We start from the raw sequence: 21,109 nt of genomic DNA, 5'->3' as shown, positions 1-21,109 counted from the left end.
TCATTATACTTGAATTATTTCCTGCCACGGTCTAATCAGAGTGCTCTTTTATTTGAAGTTTTCATATGTATGTATACTATGTGTATATATGTGTAGCTATACTGTATGTATGTATGTATGCATATATCTATATATTGAACAAAAACAGAAAAAAATGTAAATTATAATTATCTAATTTTCTTTTTCAATAAAAATATTTGGGAAAAAAGAAATAGATCAGTCCTTAAGCAAGACACTAAGCGATCAGTGAGTTAAAGCAGCAGCAGCAGCGCATGACATTTACCTGCACGGGAAAACACTTTGACCCGGAAGTGATGGAGCGCAAGGGGAAGGGCCGCACTTATATACCGTCACCCTGGCAACCAGCTGTGTACAATTAAGGCAGCAAAACAACCACATTTCTATGCTGCTATACTTTCAAATTCATTATTTAAGTAATGAACTGTTGGCTGTGCATTATTTGCATGTTATTTATCTTACCAACATATTCATCAGCATGCAACATCATTGATTAACAGTGGAGACAATCAAACTGTTTTGTTGTCCCTGAAACTTGTGTAGGACAATTTCTTTCCACACAAAACATTTGATCAGGAATTGATAAGAGAATCAATGAAGAACTGGACCAACTAGCAGAATAGATTATTGTATTGGTATCAATAAAATCTGATCAATTCCTGTCCAGAGGCCGAGGCCCGGGTACCAGAGACTCCACAGCTCCAGGAGGGGACCTCCTGAGATGTTTTATATGTGTCATGATATATAAGGTGGTAAATAAAGATCAGTATTGAATATTAAATCCTCTCTCTCTCCAGACTTTATCAGGCTGATGAATGGGACTAGTCTGTGTTCAGGCAGACTGGAGGTGAAGTCTGAGCAGTCGTGGTCCTCAGTGTGTGAAGCTGACTTTGACCAGCAGGATGCAGAGGTGGTCTGTAGGGAGCTTGGCTGTGGGGCTCCTTCAGTCCTCCAGGGGGCGCTCTATGGAGAAGTGGAGGCTCCAATGTGGACCAAAGAGTTCCAGTGTGGAGGCAATGAGTCTACTCTCCTGGACTGTAGAAGATCAGACTCAGCTAGAAGAACCTGCTCACCTGGTAAAGCTGTTGGACTCACCTGCTCACCAGGTAGAAGAGGAGCTGCAGCTTTGATTTGTTTTCATTTCTGTTCTAATGAAACTCATTTTATTCTTTTACTGATGACTCTCTTGTTTCTGTTCTAATGAAACTCACTTTATTCTTTTACTGATGACTCTCTTGTTTCTGTTCAGAGACTGTCAGGTTGGTAGGAGGAGCCAGTCGCTGTGCAGGTAGACTGGAGGTGAAACAGGGAGAGTGGATACCAGTGAGTTACTTTCGCTGGACCCTGAAGGATGCAGCTGTTGCCTGCAGAGAATTGGACTGTGGCTCTGCTGTTTCAACAGGAAGCAGACATGACTCATACAGATCTGTATGGAATATCATACCTAACTGTCTTCAGTCTGGATCTGCTCTAAGAGACTGTGGATTATCAGTTTCCTCTTCCTCCTCCATAGTGGAGCTCACCTGCTCAGGTAAGTCCATCAGTGACATCATCTCTGACAGTAATGTTTTCCTTCCTCTGTCACAGTGATAGTTGGTGGTTTCCATTGAACTGAACTGTAAACTTATGGAGGATGACGGCTTCCTAAAGGGTAGAGAAGTTAGCTTGTTCCTGGAGGCTCATTGATTCAAACTGAAACAATCTGAACCTTTAATCAACCTGCTGTGGTTCACTCACACACTCTGCAGTTCTCCTGAGCCAGCTCAGTCACATCCACCTTACAAACAACTACATCACAAATGAATATAGTTGTTGGTCTGTGTCTGAACAAAGAAGCAACAGTTTGCTAACAGGTTAAATATCTTCCAATCATTTGTGTAGGAAACTATTGTGTATGCAGTGTTGTATGAATGTCTTATTAACATGTTGATGGTCTCAGATGAATCAAACTGCAGCTGTTTTCTGTCTGATCTGAAGGCAGCTGAGGATGTTAATGTGTTTCCTCCTCTGCTCTCTGACTCCTCTGTATTACACATGAATGTAGGAGTTCTCTGTGCTGTGTGATCATCTCTCAGTGATCAACGTTCATTTATCTCAACAAACAAATGAGGAGAAAACAACATTCAGCTTCTCACAGAAGAAGAAGGATTCATCATCTTGTTCCACACTGAATGTAGACAATGTTCATCCAGGTGCCAGATGGTTTTATTTGTAGTGAAATACACAACAAAAAGACAGTCTAGCATCAGTACTCTCCTGTTGCTTCTACTGTGACTGTGTCCACTATGACTGGGCTAACTTCCTTCAGCAAAGGATTACAGCGCCAGTCACTAACATAACAAACTAATACAACAACACATCTGAAAATAATCTGAGCCCCTGAAATGTCCAGGGTGCCATACCTCTCTGTATTTACAGACCTGCTGCTTCAGCCAATCACCTCTCTGTATTTACAGACCTGCTGCTTCAGCCAATCACCTCTCTGTATTTACAGACCTGCTGTTCCTCTACACAGGCTGAACCAGACCTTAGCAATCTAAAACAGATCAGAAGTTACAAACTAGAACTTAAAACTCTCAGAAAAAAAGGAAACTCAGGGAAATAAGAGAACACTGCTAAATGTAACTTAAAGTGTGTTTTAAACATTACAGAAGGTTGATGAGTCTACATTTTAAACACAGATCATCTTTTTATCCTATTCATCTTTTTTAACCTGTTTTACCTGAAAGGTCAGAGCAATGGATCACAGATAACCTTGATCTGCAGATCATAGTGTGTTTTTAAATCAATCCCTTTGATAGAACAATGAATTACAGCATTTGAACTCAGCACCTTTATCTTTTCCTTTTACACACATGTTTAAATATGTTTTAACTCATATTGTTTCCATTCATTCATTCAGAATTACAGCATTCTTATAACCATTACTCTGACACAGCTGGAACAAGCAGCATGTGATTGGCACTGCTGTTCATAGAGGCAGGAGACTGTTAGATGCTTTCATTCATTATTTAAGTAATGAGCTGTTGGCTGTGCATTATTTTCATGTTATTTATCTTACCAACATATTCATCAGCATGCAACATCATTGATTAACAGTGGAGACAATCAAACTCTTTTGTTGTCCCTGAAACTTGTGTAGAACAATTTCTTTCCACACAAAACATTTGATCAGGAATTGATAAGAGAATCAATGAAGAACTGGACCAACTAGCAGAATAGATTATTGTATTGGTATCAATAAAATCTGATCAATTCCTGTCCAGAGGCCGAGGCCCGGGTACCAGAGACTCCACAGCTCCAGGAGGGGACCTCCTGAGATGTTTTATATGTGTCATGATATATAAGGTGGTAAATAAAGATCAGTATTGAATATTAAATCCTCTCTCTCTCCAGACTTTATCAGGCTGATGAATGGGACTAGTCTGTGTTCAGGCAGACTGGAGGTGAAGTCTGAGCAGTCGTGGTCCTCAGTGTGTGAAGCTGACTTTGACCAGCAGGATGCAGAGGTGGTCTGTTGGGAGCTTGGCTGTGAGGCTCCTTCAGTCTTCCAGGGGGCGCTCTATGGAGAAGTGGAGGCTCCAATGTGGACCAAAGAGTTCCAGTGTGGAGGCAATGAGTCTGCTCTCCTGGACTGTAGAAGATCAGACTCAGCTAGAAGAACCTGCTCACCTGGTAAAGCTGTTGGACTCACCTGCTCACCAGGTAGAAGAGGAGCTGCAGCTTTGATTTGTCTTCATTTCTGTTCTAATGAAACTCACTTTATTCTTTTACTGATGACTCTCTTGTTTCTGTTCTAATGAAACTAACTTTATACTTTTACTGATGAGTCTCTTGTTTCTGTTCTAATGAAACTCACTTTATTATTTTACTGATGACTCTCTTGTTTCTGTTCTAATGAAACTCACTTTATTCTTTTACTGATGAGTCTCATGTTTCTGTTCAGAGACTGTCAGGTTGGTGGGAGGAGCCAGTCACTGTGCAGGTAGACTGGAGGTGAAACATGGAGAGTGGAGACCAGTGAGTAACTCTGACTTGACCCTGAAGGATGCAGCTATAATATGTAGATATTTGGACTGTGGCTCTGCTGTTTCAACAAGAATCAGAAATGAAGACTCATACAGACCTGTATGGGGGATCAGATCTGACTGTCTTCAGTCTGGATCTACACTGAAGGACTGTGCATCATCAGGTTCCTCTTCCTACATCCTGGAGCTCACCTGCTCAGGTAAGTCCATCAGTGACATCATCTCTGACAGTAATACTCTCCTTCCTCTGTCACAGTGATAGTTGGTGGTTTCCATTGAACTGAACTGTAAACTTATGGAGGATGACGGCTTCCTAAAGGGTAGAGAAGTTAGCTTGTTCCTGGAGGCTCATTGATTCCAACTGAAACAATCTGAACCTTTAATCAACCTGCTGTGGTTCACTCACACACTCTGCAGTTCTCCTGAGCCAGCTCAGTCACATCCACCTTACAAACAACTACATCACAAATGAATATAGTTGTTGGTCTGTGTCTGAACAAAGAAGCAACAGTTTGCTAACAGGTTAAATATCTTCCAATCATTTGTGTAGGAAACTATTGTGTATGCAGTGTTGTATGAATGTCTTATTAACATGTTGATGGTCTCAGATGAATCAAACTGCAGCTGTTTTCTGTCTGATCTGAAGGCAGCTGAGGATGTTAATGTGTTTCCTCCTCTGCTCTCTGACTCCTCTGTATTACACATGAATGTAGGAGTTCTCTGTGCTGTGTGATCATCTCTCAGTGATCAACGTTCATTTATCTCAACAAACAAATGAGGAGAAAACAACATTCAGCTTCTCACAGAAGAAGAAGGATTCATCATCTTGTTCCACACTGAATGTAGACAATGTTCATCCAGGTGCCAGATGGTTTTATTTGTAGTGAAATACACAACAAAAAGACAGTCTAGCATCAGTACTCTCCTGTTGCTTCTACTGTGACTGTGTCCACTATGACTGGGCTAACTTCCTTCAGCAAAGGATTACAGCGCCAGTCACTAACATAACAAACTAATACAACAACACATCTGAAAATAATCTGAGCCCCTAAAATGTCCAGGGTGCCACACCTCTCTGTATTTACAGACCTGCTGCTTCAGCCAATCACCTCTCTGTATTTACAGACCTGCTGCTTCAGCCAATCACCTCTCTGTGGCTGTGTCTCAATTCCGACCCAACTGCGAGGCTGCATCCTCGAAGTACGCGGCCTTTGCGGCCTTCGAAGGATGCAGCCTTCTGAGGAACCTCCGAAGGACGCATCAACCGTTGTTAAATGAGACAGTCTAGCCTTCGAGGCATTTCCTGGTTGCGTCACCAGCTATTCCCGCCCATAAGACGAGAAAAACGCCACGACCGAAAAGACGGTGAAAAAGCTGACAAAATTATAAGAGAGAAGAAAGGAGAAGAATAAAAGAAAGGAGAAGAAAGAAGTAAAACACACAAGAAAGAAAGAAAGAAAGAAGAAGAAAGAAGGAAAACACACAAGAAAGAAAGAAAGAAGGAAAACACACAAGAGAAAGAATAATAAAATAATAATAATCTGTAAATAGTTATTTCTGATGTAATTTTTGTAAATAGTGAAATGTTTCATCACTTGATAATAAAAGAAAATATTTAATCCCTTGTTCTTCCTGAACAGTAGCACTTTATGCAACCCTGTTATAAATTGTACTGAAGTTGTAAATACTAAATGGAATAGACGTGTAACAATGAATAATATTTTTTATTTAATAACAACATAAAACATCAAAATCTTCACAATCAAATAAAAAATAAAGAAAAATCATAAATAAACACAGTTCATAAATAAAATCAAATTAAACACATCTATATAGATGTATATTTATTTTTCTATTACTTTTTCCAGGAGAGAGAAGAGCCTCTCCATCCTGTCTTTCCCCTCCTGCTCCCTCCTCTCCTCTGCCTCATTTTGCCTTCTCATGTCCTCCTTTATGAGGTCAAGGAGGTCATCCTCCCTCCTCCTCTTCCTCCTGGGCCCTGGCTGGTCCTCCTCCTCCTCTTCACTCTCCTGCTCACCCACTGCGGCACTTGGCCCTGGTGTGTCCTCACGGATGGAGGCAATGAGGACAGGGGGGGCAATAGATGGCCTCTGCCCCAGTACCTCATCCATGAGGACAAACCACGGCCAAGTGCCAGCAGTGGGCTTGCCGCTGGCCCCCTCCCCTGTCCCTGGATATTTGCAATCCTAAGGCAGTGGAAATCAATCATGTCAGCAATTTTCAGCAAAAGTATTTAGTAACAGTAAAACTAATCCAAACCTGTAGGCTACCTACTTTATTTTATTTTTTTTAAATTGTCCCATTTTTTTTGGCCTGGTAGGGCTGGACCTTCCCCTCCAGCCCAATCTTTTCCAGTATTGCTCTAAACACAGAGGGAAGCAAGAGAAAAGGTAAACACAAGATCACATCAACACAGGGATGCAAAGATGTACAAAAATGGACATCAGCCTTACCTCCATCCCGCCGTGCGGAGTTTTTGGCCCCCGTGAATAGATGGTCATTTTCCCCTCTTTGTTTAATCAGGAGCTCGTTTGCTCCTTGCTCCCTAAAACAAAAATAAAACAAAATGTAATGTAAAACATGTTTTTTTTTACTATGTCAACAGACAAAAGGGTTCTAATATAGCAAAAAATTATCATAATAATGAAGTATAACATATAATAGTGATAATCCCAAACGTAGCTCTTTATTAAAATCTAAATTTGTTCATCTTAGTCCATATATATATATACACATATATAAGTCAAGTAATAAAATATAAGTAATTAGTAAAAGTATAAAAGTATAAGTAGTAATAAGTACAAATAATTAAATAAAACAAACCAATACTTACACTTGAATGAAAAGTCTTCACCTGTTGGTGTCGCCATTGTTGTGTTTTCGCGGCACTGAACAGCGCCGCGCAAAGGATCTTGGGATCTGGGAGGCCGCGAAGGATAGTAGCGATGCATCCTCGAAAAAGAGGGAAAAGATGGCCGCATTTCAAGGCTGCATTTGAAGGAGTCTTCGAATTGGGACAGCCTTCGCGCGGCGTTGTGACGTAATCGGCCTCGAAATGCGCACTTCGAGGATGCAGCCTCGCAATTAGGACCAGATTGGGACACAGCCTGTATTTACAGACCTGCTGTTACTCTACACAGGCTGAACGAGACCATAGCAATCTAAAACAGATCAGTAGTTACAAACTAGAACTTAAAACTCTCAGAAAAAAAGGAAACTCAGGGAAATAAGAGAACACTGCTAAATGTAACTTAAAGTGTGTTTTAAACATTACAGAAGGTTGATGAGTCTACATTTTAAACACAGATCATCTTTTTATCCTATTCATCTTTTTTAACCTGTTTTACCTGAAAGGTCAGAGCAATGGATCACAGATAACCTTGATCTGCAGATCATAGTGTGTTTTTAAATCAATCCCTTTGATAGAACAATGAATTACAGCATTTGAACTCAGCACCTTTATCTTTTCCTTTTACACACATGTTTAAATATGTTTTAACTCATATTGTTTCCATTCATTCATTCAGAATTACAGCATTCTTATAACCATTACTCTGACACAGCTGGAACAAGCAGCATGTGATTGGCACTGCTGTTCATAGAGGCAGGAGACTGTTAGATGCTTTCATTCATTATTTAAGTAATGAGCTGTTGGCTGTGCATTATTTGCATGTTATTTATCTTACCAACATATTCATCAGCATGCAACATCATTGATTAACAGTGGAGACAATCAAACTGTTTTGTTGTCCCTGAAACTTGTGTAGGACAATTTCTTTCCACACAAAACATTTGATCAGGAATTGATAAGAGAATCAATGAAGAACTGGACCAACTAGCAGAATAGATTATTGTATTGGTATCAATAAAATCTGATCAATTCCTGTCCAGAGGCCGAGGCCCGGGTACCAGAGACTCCACAGCTCCAGGAGGGGACCTCCTGAGATGTTTTATATGTGTCATGATATATAAGGTGGTAAATAAAGATCAGTATTGAATATTAAATCCTCTCTCTCTCCAGACTTTATCAGGCTGATGAATGGGACTAGTCTGTGTTCAGGCAGACTGGAGGTGAAGTCTGAGCAGTCGTGGTCCTCAGTGTGTGAAGCTGACTTTGACCAGCAGGATGCAGAGGTGGTCTGTAGGGAGCTTGGCTGTGGGGCTCCTTCAGTCCTCCAGGGGGCGCTCTATGGAGAAGTGGAGGCTCCAATGTGGACCAAAGAGTTCCAGTGTGGAGGCAATGAGTCTGCTCTCCTGGACTGTAGAAGATCAGACTCAGCTAGAAGAACCTGCTCACCTGGTAAAGCTGTTGGACTCACCTGCTCAGGTAGAAGAGGAGCTGCAGCTTTGATTTGTCTTCATTTCTGTTCTAATGAAACTCTCTTTATTCTTTTACTGATGACTCTCTTGTTTCTGTTCTAATGAAACTCACTTTATTCTTTTACTGATGACTCTCTTGTTTCTGTTCTAATGAAACTCACTTTATTCTTTTACTGATGACTCTCTTGTTTCTGTTCTAATGAAACTCACTTTATTCTTTTACTGATGACTCTCTTGTTTCTGTTCTAATGAAACTCACTTTATTCTTTTACTGATGAGTCTCTTGTTTCTGTTCAGAGCCTGTCAGGTTGGTGGGAGGAGCCAGTCACTGTGCAGGTACACTGGAGGTGAAACTGGGAGAGTGGAGACCAGTGAGAGAGTTTTACTCTGACTGGACCCTGAAGGCAGCAGCTGTTGCCTGCAGAGAATTGGACTGTGGCTCTGCTGTTTCAACAGGAAGAAGAGATGAGTCCTCATACAGACCTGTATGGGGGATCAGGCGTGACTGTCTTCAGTCTGGATCTGCACTGAGGGACTGTGTATCATCATCAGGTTCCTCTTCCTCCATGGTGGAGCTCACCTGCTCAGGTAAGTCCATCAGTGACATCATCTCTGACAGTAATACTCTCCTTCCTCTGTCACAGTGATAGTTGGTGGTTTCCATTGAACTGAACTGTAAACTTATGGAGGATGACGGCTTCCTAAAGGGTAGAGAAGTTAGCTTGTTCCTGGAGGCTCATTGATTCAAACTGAAACAATCTGAACCTTTAATCAACCTGCTGTGGTTCACTCACACACTCTGCAGTTCTCCTGAGCCAGCTCAGTCACATCCACCTTACAAACAACTACATCACAAATGAATATAGTTGTTGGTCTGTGTCTGAACAAAGAAGCAACAGTTTGCTAACAGGTTAAATATCTTCCAATCATTTGTGTAGGAAACTATTGTGTATGCAGTGTTGTATGAATGTCTTATTAATATGTTGATGGTCTCAGATGAATCAAACTGCAGCTGTTTTCTGTCTGATCTGAAGGCAGCTGAGGATGTTAATGTGTTTCCTCCTCTGCTCTCTGACTCCTCTGTATTACACATGAATGTAGGAGTTCTCTGTGCTGTGTGATCATCTCTCAGTGATCAACGTTCATTTATCTCAACAAACAAATGAGGAGAAAACAACATTCAGCTTCTCACAGAAGAAGAAGGATTCATCATCTTGTTCCACACTGAATGTAGACAATGTTCATCCAGGTGCCAGATGGTTTTATTTGTAGTGAAATACACAACAAAAAGACAGTCTAGCATCAGTACTCTCCTGTTGCTTCTACTGTGACTGTGTCCACTATGACTGGGCTAACTTCCTTCAGCAAAGGATTACAGCGCCAGTCACTAACATAACAAACTAATACAACAACACATCTGAAAATAATCTGAGCCCCTAAAATGTCCAGGGTGCCACACCTCTCTGTATTTACAGACCTGCTGCTTCAGCCAATCACCTCTCTGTATTTACAGACCTGCTGCTTCAGCCAATCATCTCTGTGTCTCCTACCATGGACGGGGTCTCCGGGGCCCAGCAGCAGGGGTTTCAGGTTCTCCAGGGCTCCAGCTTCACCATCAGCTGCTCCGTCCAGCCTCAGTACCCAGGAGGCTCCTTCCAGCTCACCTTCACCTCCTCCAACACAACATACAACTACACCCAGCCAGCTGTCAATCACTCTGCTGACTTCCTGTTTCCTGCTGCAGACCCCGCCCACCAAGGAAGCTACAGCTGTGTTTATGGCGTCTATGTTTTTTCTCATAACTTCTCCTCTGAGAGCCGTCTGCTCTCTCTCACTGTCACAGGTAAGCTGAAGCAGAGTGTGAAGCTCAGTCCAACTGAGACGTCACACTGACTTTGTTTCCATGTTTGATAAAAAGTCATGAGGCAGCCGGAGCAACCCAGCGACCTACAGAGAGCTGAGTCACAATCTGATGAAGGAGCTGTAAACTGTTTCCTTCCCGGCTTCTTTAACATTATTCAACCATAACAACTGTGTTGTAGTGGAAAGTAAAAGTGAAGCCAGATAAGCACTATAATGATAATAAACAGGGTTTACATGATGAACTCAGAGCTTCACCAGGATCACATCTGATTTAACTGCATGTAAAGATGTTGACTGTTAACAATCAGTTGAATCATTTTAAGCAGACAGGAGCTTTAAGGAGAGAATCAGCAGACTTTCATTCATTCTTTCAAAGCAGCTGTGAACACATGAGTGTTTTTTGTTGAACATCATCAGCATACAGAGAGGATCAGATGAACTTATTCTCTAAGAGCTGAATCAACAAGCTGCTTCAGACTTCACTGATTTTAGGAGATTTAACATCACTAAAGTTTAAAGTTTCTTTTTGATGGGAGCTGTTGTCCTCATGATGTCATGTGATCTAATGTGATGACTGAATGTGTCTCATCAGATCCAAAAGTTTTTATCATCAGACTGGTCGTCCTGCCGGTGGCTCTGCTGCTGTCTAACACTGCCCTCTATTTCATCCTGAAGGTACTGAACATGTTTGTTTAGAGGACTGGTTGAGACTCAGCCTGTTTATACTGAAGAGAGGAGTGATGCAGTCACTTAGATCTGTTTTGTCATGTCTCTCCAGGCCAGCAGGGGGCAGAAGTCAGACCCACAGGAGACCATTGAGCTGGATTATTATAACCTGGGTGTTTCCAGAGCTGAAGGAGAGCCGGCTGGAGAGGAAGGAGAGCCGGCTGGAGAGGAAGGAGCTCGGGGAGCAGAGTAGGACCTCCGAGGAGCCACACAAACCCTCTGAAGAAGAAAATCACATTTGGTTTCATCTCTCCTCTCAGTCTGACAGGTTTTTGCAGCTCAGCACGGCGAGGAATGACGTCTGTATTGTTCGATTCCACAGCTTCTGATTTCCATCCAGCACCAACGCTCAGTGCCAAAACAGGAAATAGTAAGACCTGTATTAAAACCACTAGAAGAAGAGCAGAGAGGAGGTCTGATTAGACCATTTGTAACATAATTATGTGTTTATAATTATAGTTTGACAGAATATTAATCTCTCGTGTGAGCTTTAACATTTTTACTTAACCTTTTACATACTGTTCATATTCTCTCATACTGTTCATATTCTCTCCTCAGTTTGTTCTCCTCTTAAAAAGTGTTTCTACCAAATGTTGAAGCACAGATGCGTTCAGAAAGCATCAATAGTCAATAATCTGACTGATCAATAAATGTGATTAAAGCTTGATTCATGTTCCAGAGCAGAGAGACTCAGACCTCAGACATGAAATATAACATATAATAATGATGTAAATGTATTTAAAGGTAAAGTGAGCAGAGCTTTGTGGAAGTGTGGGGACACACATGGACATAGATACGGAGATAATCTGACCCAGAACAGCCTCAATGGACTAACATTAGTAGCATCTATGCAAAAATATAACTTTTAAAATATTTATATTTTTGTACATTTTGGGCCACTTTAGGAAAAGTCATCAAATTTCAGAATAAAAGACATTTGCAGTGTTTTTACAAGCTGTTAAATGTCAAAACGGGTCAAATTTGACAGAATGTAAGAGTTGAATATTTACATGAATCCAGAGTTTTATGATCTCATCTGGATAAATGTTGAGTCAAGAAATCATTTAAAAATCTATCTGCATGTTTGATGAGTTTATATCTTTGTTTCTTCTCTTCCTTTTATAGACTATATACTACTTATTCAGCTTAGATGTGTTATTGAGTTATTGAACTTTTTGACTTAATGTAACCGAACAAAAGGAAATATTATTTAGTGAAATGAAGTGTTTTATCTTTGTTCTGCTGTTTCCAATAAATAAATCTGATATTTGACAGAATTGAATGTTCGTTCAGCCTTCATTTATTGTATGTGACAGTTTCATGCTAATAAATCAGTTTCTAATACAGTACACGGCATAAATGAGTAACCCGTTCTGAACATACAGAAATATTTATTTTCTAAATGATCACCATTAAAACTCAAAGGATGACAAAATTCATTAAACGTATATTGAATAGAGAAATAGAAAGATATCAATATCTGTAAAATAAGTAAATTAGGTAACTGTGCTTAAATATAGAGACAAGAATGTAATATTCTAGTACTGATTCTGTCCTCCTTTACATTTAGTATAGAGGGATCAAGTATCTGGGGGTTTACCTGGAGGGGAGGAGGGATCAAGTATCTGGGGGTTTACCTGGAAGGGAGGAGGGATCAAGTATCTGGGGGTCTACCTGGAAGGGAGGTGGGATCAAGTATTACCTGGAAGGGAGGAGGGATCAAGTATCTGGGGGTCTACCTGGAGGGGAGGAGGGATCAAGTATCTGGGGGTTTACCTGGAAGGGAGGAGGGATCAAGTATCTGGGGTTTATCTGGAGGGGAGGATGGATCAAGTATCTGGGGTTTACCTGGAGGGGAGGAGGGATCAAGTATCTGGTGGTCTACCAGGAGGGGAGGAGGGATCAAGTATCTGGTGGTCTACCTGGAAGGGAGGAGGGATCAAGTATCTGGGGTTTACCTGGAAGGGAGGAGGGATCAAGTATCTGGGGGTCTACCTGGAAGGGAGGAGGGATCAGGGAAGGGAGGAGGGATCAAGTATCTGTGGGTCTACCTGGAAGGGAGGAGGGATCAAGTATTTGGGGGTTTACCTGGAAGGGAGGATGGATCAAGTATCTGGGGGTCTACCTGGAAGGGAGGAGGGATCAAGTATCTGGGGGTTTACCTGGAAGGGAGGAGGGATCAAGTATCTGGGGGTTACCTGGAGGGGAGGAGGGATCAGGGAAGGGAGGAGGGATCAAGTATCTGGGGGTTTACCTGGAAGGGAGGAGGGATCAAGTATCTGGGGGTCTTCCTGGAAGGGAGGAGGGATCAAGTATCTGGGGGTCTACCTGGAAGGGAAGAGGGATCAAGTATCTGGGGGTTTACCTGGAGGGGAGGAGGGACCAAGTATCTGGGGGTTTACCTGGAGGGGAGGAGGGATCAAGTATCTGGGGGTCTACCTGGAAGGGAGGAGGGATCAAGTATCTGGTGGTCTACCTGGAAGGGAGGAGGGATCAAGTATCTGGGGTTTACCTGGAAGGGAGGAGGGATCAAGTATCTGGGGGTCTTCCTGGAGGGGAGGAGGGATCAAGTATCTGGGGGTTACCTGGAGGGGAGGAGGGATGAGGGAAGGGAGGAGGGATCAAGTATCTGGGGGTTTACCTGGAAGGGAGGAGGGATCAAGTATCTGGGGGTCTACCTGGAAGGGAGGAGGGATCAAGTATCTGGGGGTCTACCTGGAAGGGAGGAGGGATCAAGTATCTGGGGGTTTACCTGGAGGGGAGGAGGGATCAAGTATCTGGGGGTTTACCTGGAAGGGAGGAGGGATCAAGTATCTGGGGGTCTACCTGGAAGGGAGGTGGGATCAAGTATCTGGGGGTTTACCTGGAAGGGAGGAGGGATCAAGTATCTGGGGGTCTACCTGGAGGGGAGGAGGGATCAAGTATCTGGGGGTTTACCTGGAAGGGAGGAGGGATCAAGTATCTGGGGTTTATCTGGAGGGGAGGATGGATCAAGTATCTGGGGTTTACCTGGAGGGGAGGAGGGATCAAGTATCTGGTGGTCTACCAGGAGGGGAGGAGGGATCAAGTATCTGGTGGTCTACCTGGAGGGGAGGAGGGATCAAGTATCTGGTGGTCTACCTGGAAGGGAGGAGGGATCAAGTATCTGGGGTTTACCTGGAAGGGAGGAGGGATCAAGTATCTGGGGGTCTACCTGGAAGGGAGGAGGGATCAGGGAAGGGAGGAGGGATCAAGTATCTGGGGGTCTACCTGGAAGGGAGGAGGGATCAAGTATCTGGGGGTTTACCTGGAAGGGAGGATGGATCACGTATCTGGGGGTCTACCTGGAAGGGAGGAGGGATCAAGTATCTGGGGGTTTACCTGGAAGGGAGGAGGGATCAAGTATCTGGGGGTTTACCTGGAAGGGAGGAGGGATCAAGTATCTGGGGGTCTTCCTGGAGGGGAGGAGGGATCAAGTATCTGGGGGTTACCTAGAGGGGAGGAGGGAACAGGGAAGGGAGGAGGGATCAAGTATCTGGGGGTTTACCTGGAAGGGAGGAGGGATCAAGTATCTGGGGGTCTACCTGGAGGGGAGGAGGGATCAAGTATCTGGGGTTTACCTGGAAGGGAGGAGGGATCAAGTATCTGGGGGTCTACCTGGAAGGGAGGAGGGATCAGGGAAGGGAGGAGGGATCAAGTATCTGGGGGTTTACCTGGAAGGGAGGAGGGATCAAGTATCTGGGGGTCTACCTGGAAGGGAGGAGGGATCAAGTATCTGGGGGTTTACCTGGAAGGGAGGATGGATCAAGTATCTGGGGGTCTACCTGGAAGGGAGGAGGGATCAAGTATCTGGGGGTTTACCTGGAAGGGAGGAGGGATCAAGTATCTGGGGGTCTTCCTGGAGGGGAGGAGGGATCAAGTATCTGGGGGTTACCTAGAGGGGAGGAGGGAACAGGGAAGGGAGGAGGGATCAAGTATCTGGGGGTTTACCTGGAAGGGAGGAGGGATCAAGTATCTGGGGGTCTACCTGGAGGGGAGGAGGGATCAAGTATCTGGGGGTTTACCTGGAAGGGAGGAGGGATCAAGTATCTGGGGGTCTACCTGGAGGGGAGGAGGGATCAAGTATCTGGGGGTTTACCTGGAAGGGAGGAGGGATCAAGTATCTGGGGGTCTACCTGGAAGGGAGGAGGGATCAAGTATCTGGGGGTTTACCTGGAAGGGAGGAGGGATCAAGTGTCTGGGGGTCTACCTGGATGGGAGGAGGGATCAAGTATCTGGGGTTTATCTGGAGGGGAGGAGGGATCAAGTATCTGGGGGTCTACCTGGATGGGAGGAGGGATCAAGTATCTGGGGGTCTACCTGGTCTTCCTTCCTTCCTTCCTTCTTTCCTCCCTTCCTTTCTTTCCTCCCTCCCTCCTTTCTTTCCTCCCTCCTTTCCTTCTTTCCTCTCTCCATTCCTCCCTTCCTCCTTTCCTTCCGTCTTTCCTCCCTTCTTTCTTTCCTTCTTTCCTCCCTCCTTTCTTTCCTCTCTCCCTTCCTCCTTCCCTCCCTCCTTTCCTTCCTCCTTTCCTCCCTCCTGCTCACTGTTTGTTATAAACTGATCAGAGTTTCTTTCCTTCCTCCTTTCCTTTTTTTCTTTCCTTCCTTCTTTCTTTCCTCCCTCCCTTCCTTCCTCTTTTCCTTTCCTTTCCTTTCCTTTCCTTTCCTTTCTTCCCTTAACCTTTCAGTCTTAATCTTCATTACTTCTCTGCTGTGCTGAATCAGCCTAACAAAGATCCAGAGACCCAGCTCCTGCTTCTGGCAAACGATCTGGCTAAGTAGACCAGCTGTGAGTAATTGTGATGACTTCCTGTGATTGCTCTGCCTGGCTGGTCTGCTTGTCCTTGTGTTTTTTCTTTCCAGGAAGTATCCAGGCAGATCAAGGTCATCAGGCTGACTCTGTTCACCTGGGCTGGGGGTTGGGCCACCTTTATAAAATCAGCTGGCCTACTCAGTCTGCTCTCTCCCTACCAGCAGCAGAACCCTTTTTCTGTGGTTGCTTTCTTTGATTACTTTTTAGCACTCAACATACCCTTGCATCCATACATTTCCAGACACCACTGATTTACAGATCTAACATATAAGTTTGAGTAATTTAGGTAAATACGTTGATTGAATAAATTACTTTGGTTTGGTTTAACTTAAAGGTGTGCTCTCCTCTTTTGTTTTGTCATGAATTTTGAGCCAGTTCATGACAGTAATCAACCTTTCCCATGCCACCAAAAGCCACTGATAACTCTGAGGAACTTGCTTCCATGGCTCAGGTGCGTGAATTACTTGAGCAGCAAAAGGCTTCCTATATATCTCCCTCCTTCCTTCCTTCCTTCCTTCCTTCCTATATATCTCTCTTAGAACAACAGGAGAAAAACTTCAAATCCTGTGTTGAAATCCTTGTTGATTCCTCAAACAAAAGAGTTGGGGAGCTAATGAGAGAAGTCCATGATCTCAAGGTTAGTCTGGAATTTACTCAAAAGGAGTTTCATGACTTCAAACCCTCCGGTTGCTTGCTTGCTTCCTTCCTTCCTTCCTTCCTTCCTTCCTTTCATGACTTCAAAACCTACAGCAAGACATGATGACATATGATGACATATCACCAAAAATGATATGGAAACTCTCTCAATGATAAATCTGATTACATGGAAGGCCCGTCCAGACGAAACAACGTCATCATTGATGAGACCCTGTCTTCAGTCAGTATGAGACCCTGCTGGTTGTTGTAGTTCCTGCTGGTTGTAGTTCCTGGTGGTTGTAGTTCCTGGTGGTTGTAGTTCCTAGTGGTTGTAGTTCCTGGTTGTTGTTGTAGTTCCTGGTTGTGGTTGTAGTTCCTGCTGGTTGTAGTTCCTGCTGGTTGTAGTTCCTGGTGGTTGTAGTAGTTCCTGGTGGTTGTAGTAGTTCCTGGTGGTTGTAGTAGTTCCTGGTTGTTGTAGTTCCTGCTGGTTGTTGTAGTTCCTGCTGGTTGTAGTTCCTGCTGGTTGTTGTAGTTCCTGCTGGTTGTAGTTCCTGCTGGTTGTAGTTCCTGACTTTATGAAATTGTTAAAAAACAAAGGCTCCTCCATCAGCCATGGTCCAGGCCGTGCGTTTGGATCTCTCTCCACCTTCAACACCTGCCACGCCTGTACAAGTGATGAATAAAAAGGAGTGAGCCCATCACCATCAATTTCACTGGTTCTCAATAAAAAAAGATGTTTACCGTATCCAAATCGTCCAAGTCTTTGTAAAATTGACTGTGCCGTTTCCTGCCACCTTAGCCCTTGGTGATACAGCAGCCTCTGTACCACTTTCAGTCTAAAAGCCAGAACTCTGGCAGACACGTCAATCAATCCTTGTCCTCCCTCCTGTACTGGCAAGTACAAGGCCGCAGCACGAATCCAGTGCTTACCTGAACAGAAGAAGTCTATTAGAGTCCTCTGAATATGATCGATAAGACCTCTGGGTGGAGGTAAGACAGCAAACCTGTGCCACAGTGTCGAGGCAACCAAGTTATTGATCACCAGTACTCGTCCCCGATAGGACAGCTGAGGAAGCAGCCATTTCCATTTAGACAACTTTGCACACACCTTTTCCATAAGGCCTTCCCAGTTCTTTTCTCTAAATGCACTAGTCCCTAAAAATACCCCCAATACCTTCAGACCATTTACTCCCCACTCCAACCCTCCAGGTAGACTTGGTCTTCTGTCTCCCTCCCACTGTCCTACCTGTAAAGCCTTGCACTTCGCCCAGTTAACCTTAGCGCATGACGCCTTTTCATACAGATCCAAAGACTGTATTACTTTCTGAACATCCTTTTGGTCTTTTATGAAAATATTGATGTCATCTGCATAGGCCGAGACTACTAATGGAAACAAAGAATCCTTATGTAATGAAATGCCAGTAAGCTTAGCCCTCAGTCTACATAACAGTGGTTCTATGGCAAGGCTATATAGCTGTCCTGAAATCGGACAGCCCTGTCTTATCCCCTTAAAAATGGGAATTGGTCTACTCAAACCTCCCCCCACCTTAACCATACATGATGCCTCACTATACAGTAGCTTTATCCACTTAATAAAACTGTCCCCCAAACCATATGCCTTAAGAGCTGAAAATAAATAACCATGGTCCACCCTGTCGAAGGCTTTCTCTTGATCTAGTGACAAAATTCCAAAATTTAAACCAGTGAAAGTACTGAGATCCAGAACATCTCTAATAAGAAAAAGATTATCAAATATACATCTTTCAGGTACACAATAAGACTGATCCATATGCACCAATATTTCAAGATAGTCTTTAAGCCTATTGGAGAGTGCTCTAGAAAGCACCTTATAGTCAGTACATAGAAGTGCCACTGGCCTCCAGTTCTTCAATAAGGCCAGATCACCCTGTTTGGGCAGCAGGGAAAGAACTGCTCTGCGACAGGAAACTGGTAAGCACCCATCAATGTAACATGCTTTCATCACTTCATAAAAATCTGGTCCAATCCACTCCCAGAAACACTTAAAGAAGTCTGTTGTTAGTCCATCGATCCCTGGTGCACGTCCTGAGTTCAGCTGTCCCATTGCAGCCGTTAGCTCCTCATAGCTTAGCTCTGTATCCAAAGACTCTCTTTCAGCTGAACTGAGACATGGAAGTTCCTCCAGAAGTTCTACGACACAAGCGTCATCACAATGTTCTGCTCCAAAAAGGTTAGTGTAAAAGTTTATAGCATGTGATCTCATTAAACCTGGATCTGTAGTCACCCCACCTCCAGGAAGTTCAAGGCATGTCATTTGTTTGTTTCCAACCACAGTCCGCTCTAGATTGAAAAAAAACGAGGTGGGTGCATCCATTTCATTGATGGAAATGAATCGAGATCTCACCAAGGCCCCCTTTACTCTCTCCTGCAGGAAGGAACTCAATTCTTGCCTTTTGCCTTGCAACAAGTTCTTTATTCCAGAATCACATTGCCCCTGAAAACTACCTTCAATTTGTGTTATTTCCTTTTCCAAATCTTGGATTATTTTTTTAATTCTGCCTGTGGAGTGAGAGGTGTATTGCTGACAAAAAACACGTATCTGTGTTTTTCCAACTTCCCACCACTGGCTGAGAGAGTCAAAATCTGTCTTCCTGCACCTCCACTGTGTCCATAAATTCACTAGACTTTGACAGAAAGTTGTATCCTGAAGAAGTTTATTATTAAAATGCCAATGAGATTTAACTCTCTTAGCAGGTGAGGTGTGAATTTGAATAGTTACAAGATGATGATCAGAAAAACCTACAGGGCTGATAACACTGCTGACTAACCTTAGCCTGACATTATGGGATATATAAAACCTATCTAACCTAGCTGCACTAACACTATTATCACTAGCCTTAAACCATGTATATTGTTTTTCAGTTGAGTACTTGACTCTCCATGCATCTACCAAGTCTTAAGTGCTGTAACATCTTCCTTAAACTAATCCCAGACAGTACATGTGGCTCATCCCCTATTCTATCCAGTGTAAAGTCAATAGTGCAATTCCAATCCCCTCCCATTATAATGTAATCTTGATTATGTAAATGCATTCCTGTTCTCAGCTGATTACAAAGGGAAACTCTCTCTGAGCCCAGGTTTGATGTATAAATGTTAACCAAACTGTAAATCAAACCATCTATATCCACTCTCACTAAAAGTGCCCTTCCTTTAACTAACTCTGTGGTGGAAAGGATATTTACACTTAAATTTGTGGAAAAAAGTACAGCCACTCCACTACTTAAATTACTACCATGGCTGAAGGATTTAAAACCTTTCCACCACAAATTCCAGTCCACTTCATCATCTATAGTACTATGGGTCTCTTGTAAAAAGACCACATCAAGAGATTTCTGTCTTATGACTTCACTAATTAAAGCCATCTTATGTTTATCTCTACCCCCATTAATGTTTAGAGAGCCCACTGTGAGTGTTTTCATTGAGAAATGAGGGAAAACCAAGAAAAAGACAGAGATCAACAATAACAAGTGGAAAGGAAACGACACCAAGTGCTGCATGATCATTACAACTTTCTAGATTTCCCTTTTCGCACATTTTTGTTTTTATTTAACCTTGCTGCCTTTCTCAAAGCAGTAACATGTTTTTTGAGACGATAACGTTTTTTTTCATCTAACACCTCCAATCCATGGGTCCTTAGCAACACAGAGACAGTGGAAATGAATTTCTCAGTGTCTTCAAAATAATCTGTAATTGTAACAGGTTTACCATAAGTCTCATCCAAAAAGCTAATCATTTCTTCTAGGGTATATATATCACCCCCACGACTACACTCGCCAACTTCAGATGCAACTTCAGATGCAGATTCATATTCCATTTCACCACCATCACTTAGCAGCTGACTGTCATGAAGTGAGGTTGAAGCAGACGCTGACTCACCATCTTTATCTGCGCTGCTTCCTTGTTGATCCTCCTTCTCTACTGTGGAGCTGGCATCATCTACTGCTTCATCTTGTCCTTCATTAATATTTGGCTCAACAGCAGCCTCATTAACAGCCTGTTCACCAGTCTTAACCTCAGTGTTTGCCTGACTGTTTACATCCGAGCGATCTGCAGCAGCCTGCTCCTCCTGCTTTTTATGCGGGCACGCAAAGCGCTTATGCCCCAAATCTCCACATTCAAAACACTTGGTGTTGGAGCTGGCATACACCATATAATATCCTCCCTCATATTTCACTCTGAAAGACACGTCCAAAGATTGAGTTGGTGAATCCAAAAACATGTAAACTTGTCTGCGGAGGGACTGCACATGAGAAAGTTTGGGGTCTTTACACCCCAAACTGACGTTCCTGAACCCACTCGCAAATTTACCAAAACGTCTCAACTCACTCTCTAACATCGTATTAGGAATAAATGGTGGTACACCAGAAATCGTGATTTTAATCGAAGGCACAGCCAGAGGAGAGACTTGAACAAACAAATCATTTAAGACAATGCCACTTTCAATCAGCTGACGCACAAAGCGCTCCTCTTTCAAAAACACAATTGCTTTATTCATCCGGGATGCAAAAGACAAATTGCTGTGCCCAATCTGATCTCCCACCGCAAGTAATACCTGCTCAACTGTTACACCGGGATCAGAAACTATTCTAACCCCATTCCTAATAGACACCGGCGGCATTTCACCTGA

The 21,109-nt window shown here is 43.2% G+C and overlaps 1 protein-coding gene across 2 annotated transcripts in view; it reads left to right on the top strand.

Annotated features, from left to right (window-relative positions):
• LOC128367041 (scavenger receptor cysteine-rich type 1 protein M160-like) overlaps positions 1–11,281 on the top strand; it is a 28,618-nt gene extending 17,337 nt beyond the window's left edge. The window contains exons 6-14 of one of the 2 annotated variants that reach the window (XM_053327834.1): positions 816–1,124; positions 1,268–1,549; positions 3,415–3,723; positions 3,965–4,246; positions 8,089–8,394; positions 8,685–8,975; positions 9,901–10,230; positions 10,843–10,925; positions 11,029–11,281. In XM_053327834.1, coding sequence (XP_053183809.1) covers positions 816–1,124; positions 1,268–1,549; positions 3,415–3,723; positions 3,965–4,246; positions 8,089–8,394; positions 8,685–8,975; positions 9,901–10,230; positions 10,843–10,925; positions 11,029–11,169 — 2,333 coding nt within the window. In that variant the 3' untranslated portion in view covers positions 11,170–11,281. Of the gene's footprint in view, positions 1–815; positions 1,125–1,267; positions 1,550–3,414; positions 3,724–3,964; positions 4,247–8,088; positions 8,395–8,684; positions 8,976–9,900; positions 10,231–10,842; positions 10,926–11,028 lie in introns of those variants that run through there. The other variant, XR_008321900.1, reaches the window with a different exon arrangement.
• Positions 11,282–21,109: the final 9,828 nt, after the last annotated feature.

This window comes from Scomber japonicus, chromosome 10 (genome assembly GCF_027409825.1).
Source record: "Scomber japonicus isolate fScoJap1 chromosome 10, fScoJap1.pri, whole genome shotgun sequence".
Lineage (NCBI taxonomy): Eukaryota > Metazoa > Chordata > Actinopteri > Scombriformes > Scombridae > Scomber > Scomber japonicus.
Note: the sequence above shows the minus strand (reverse complement) of the source record. Positions and strands in the feature narration are given on the sequence as shown.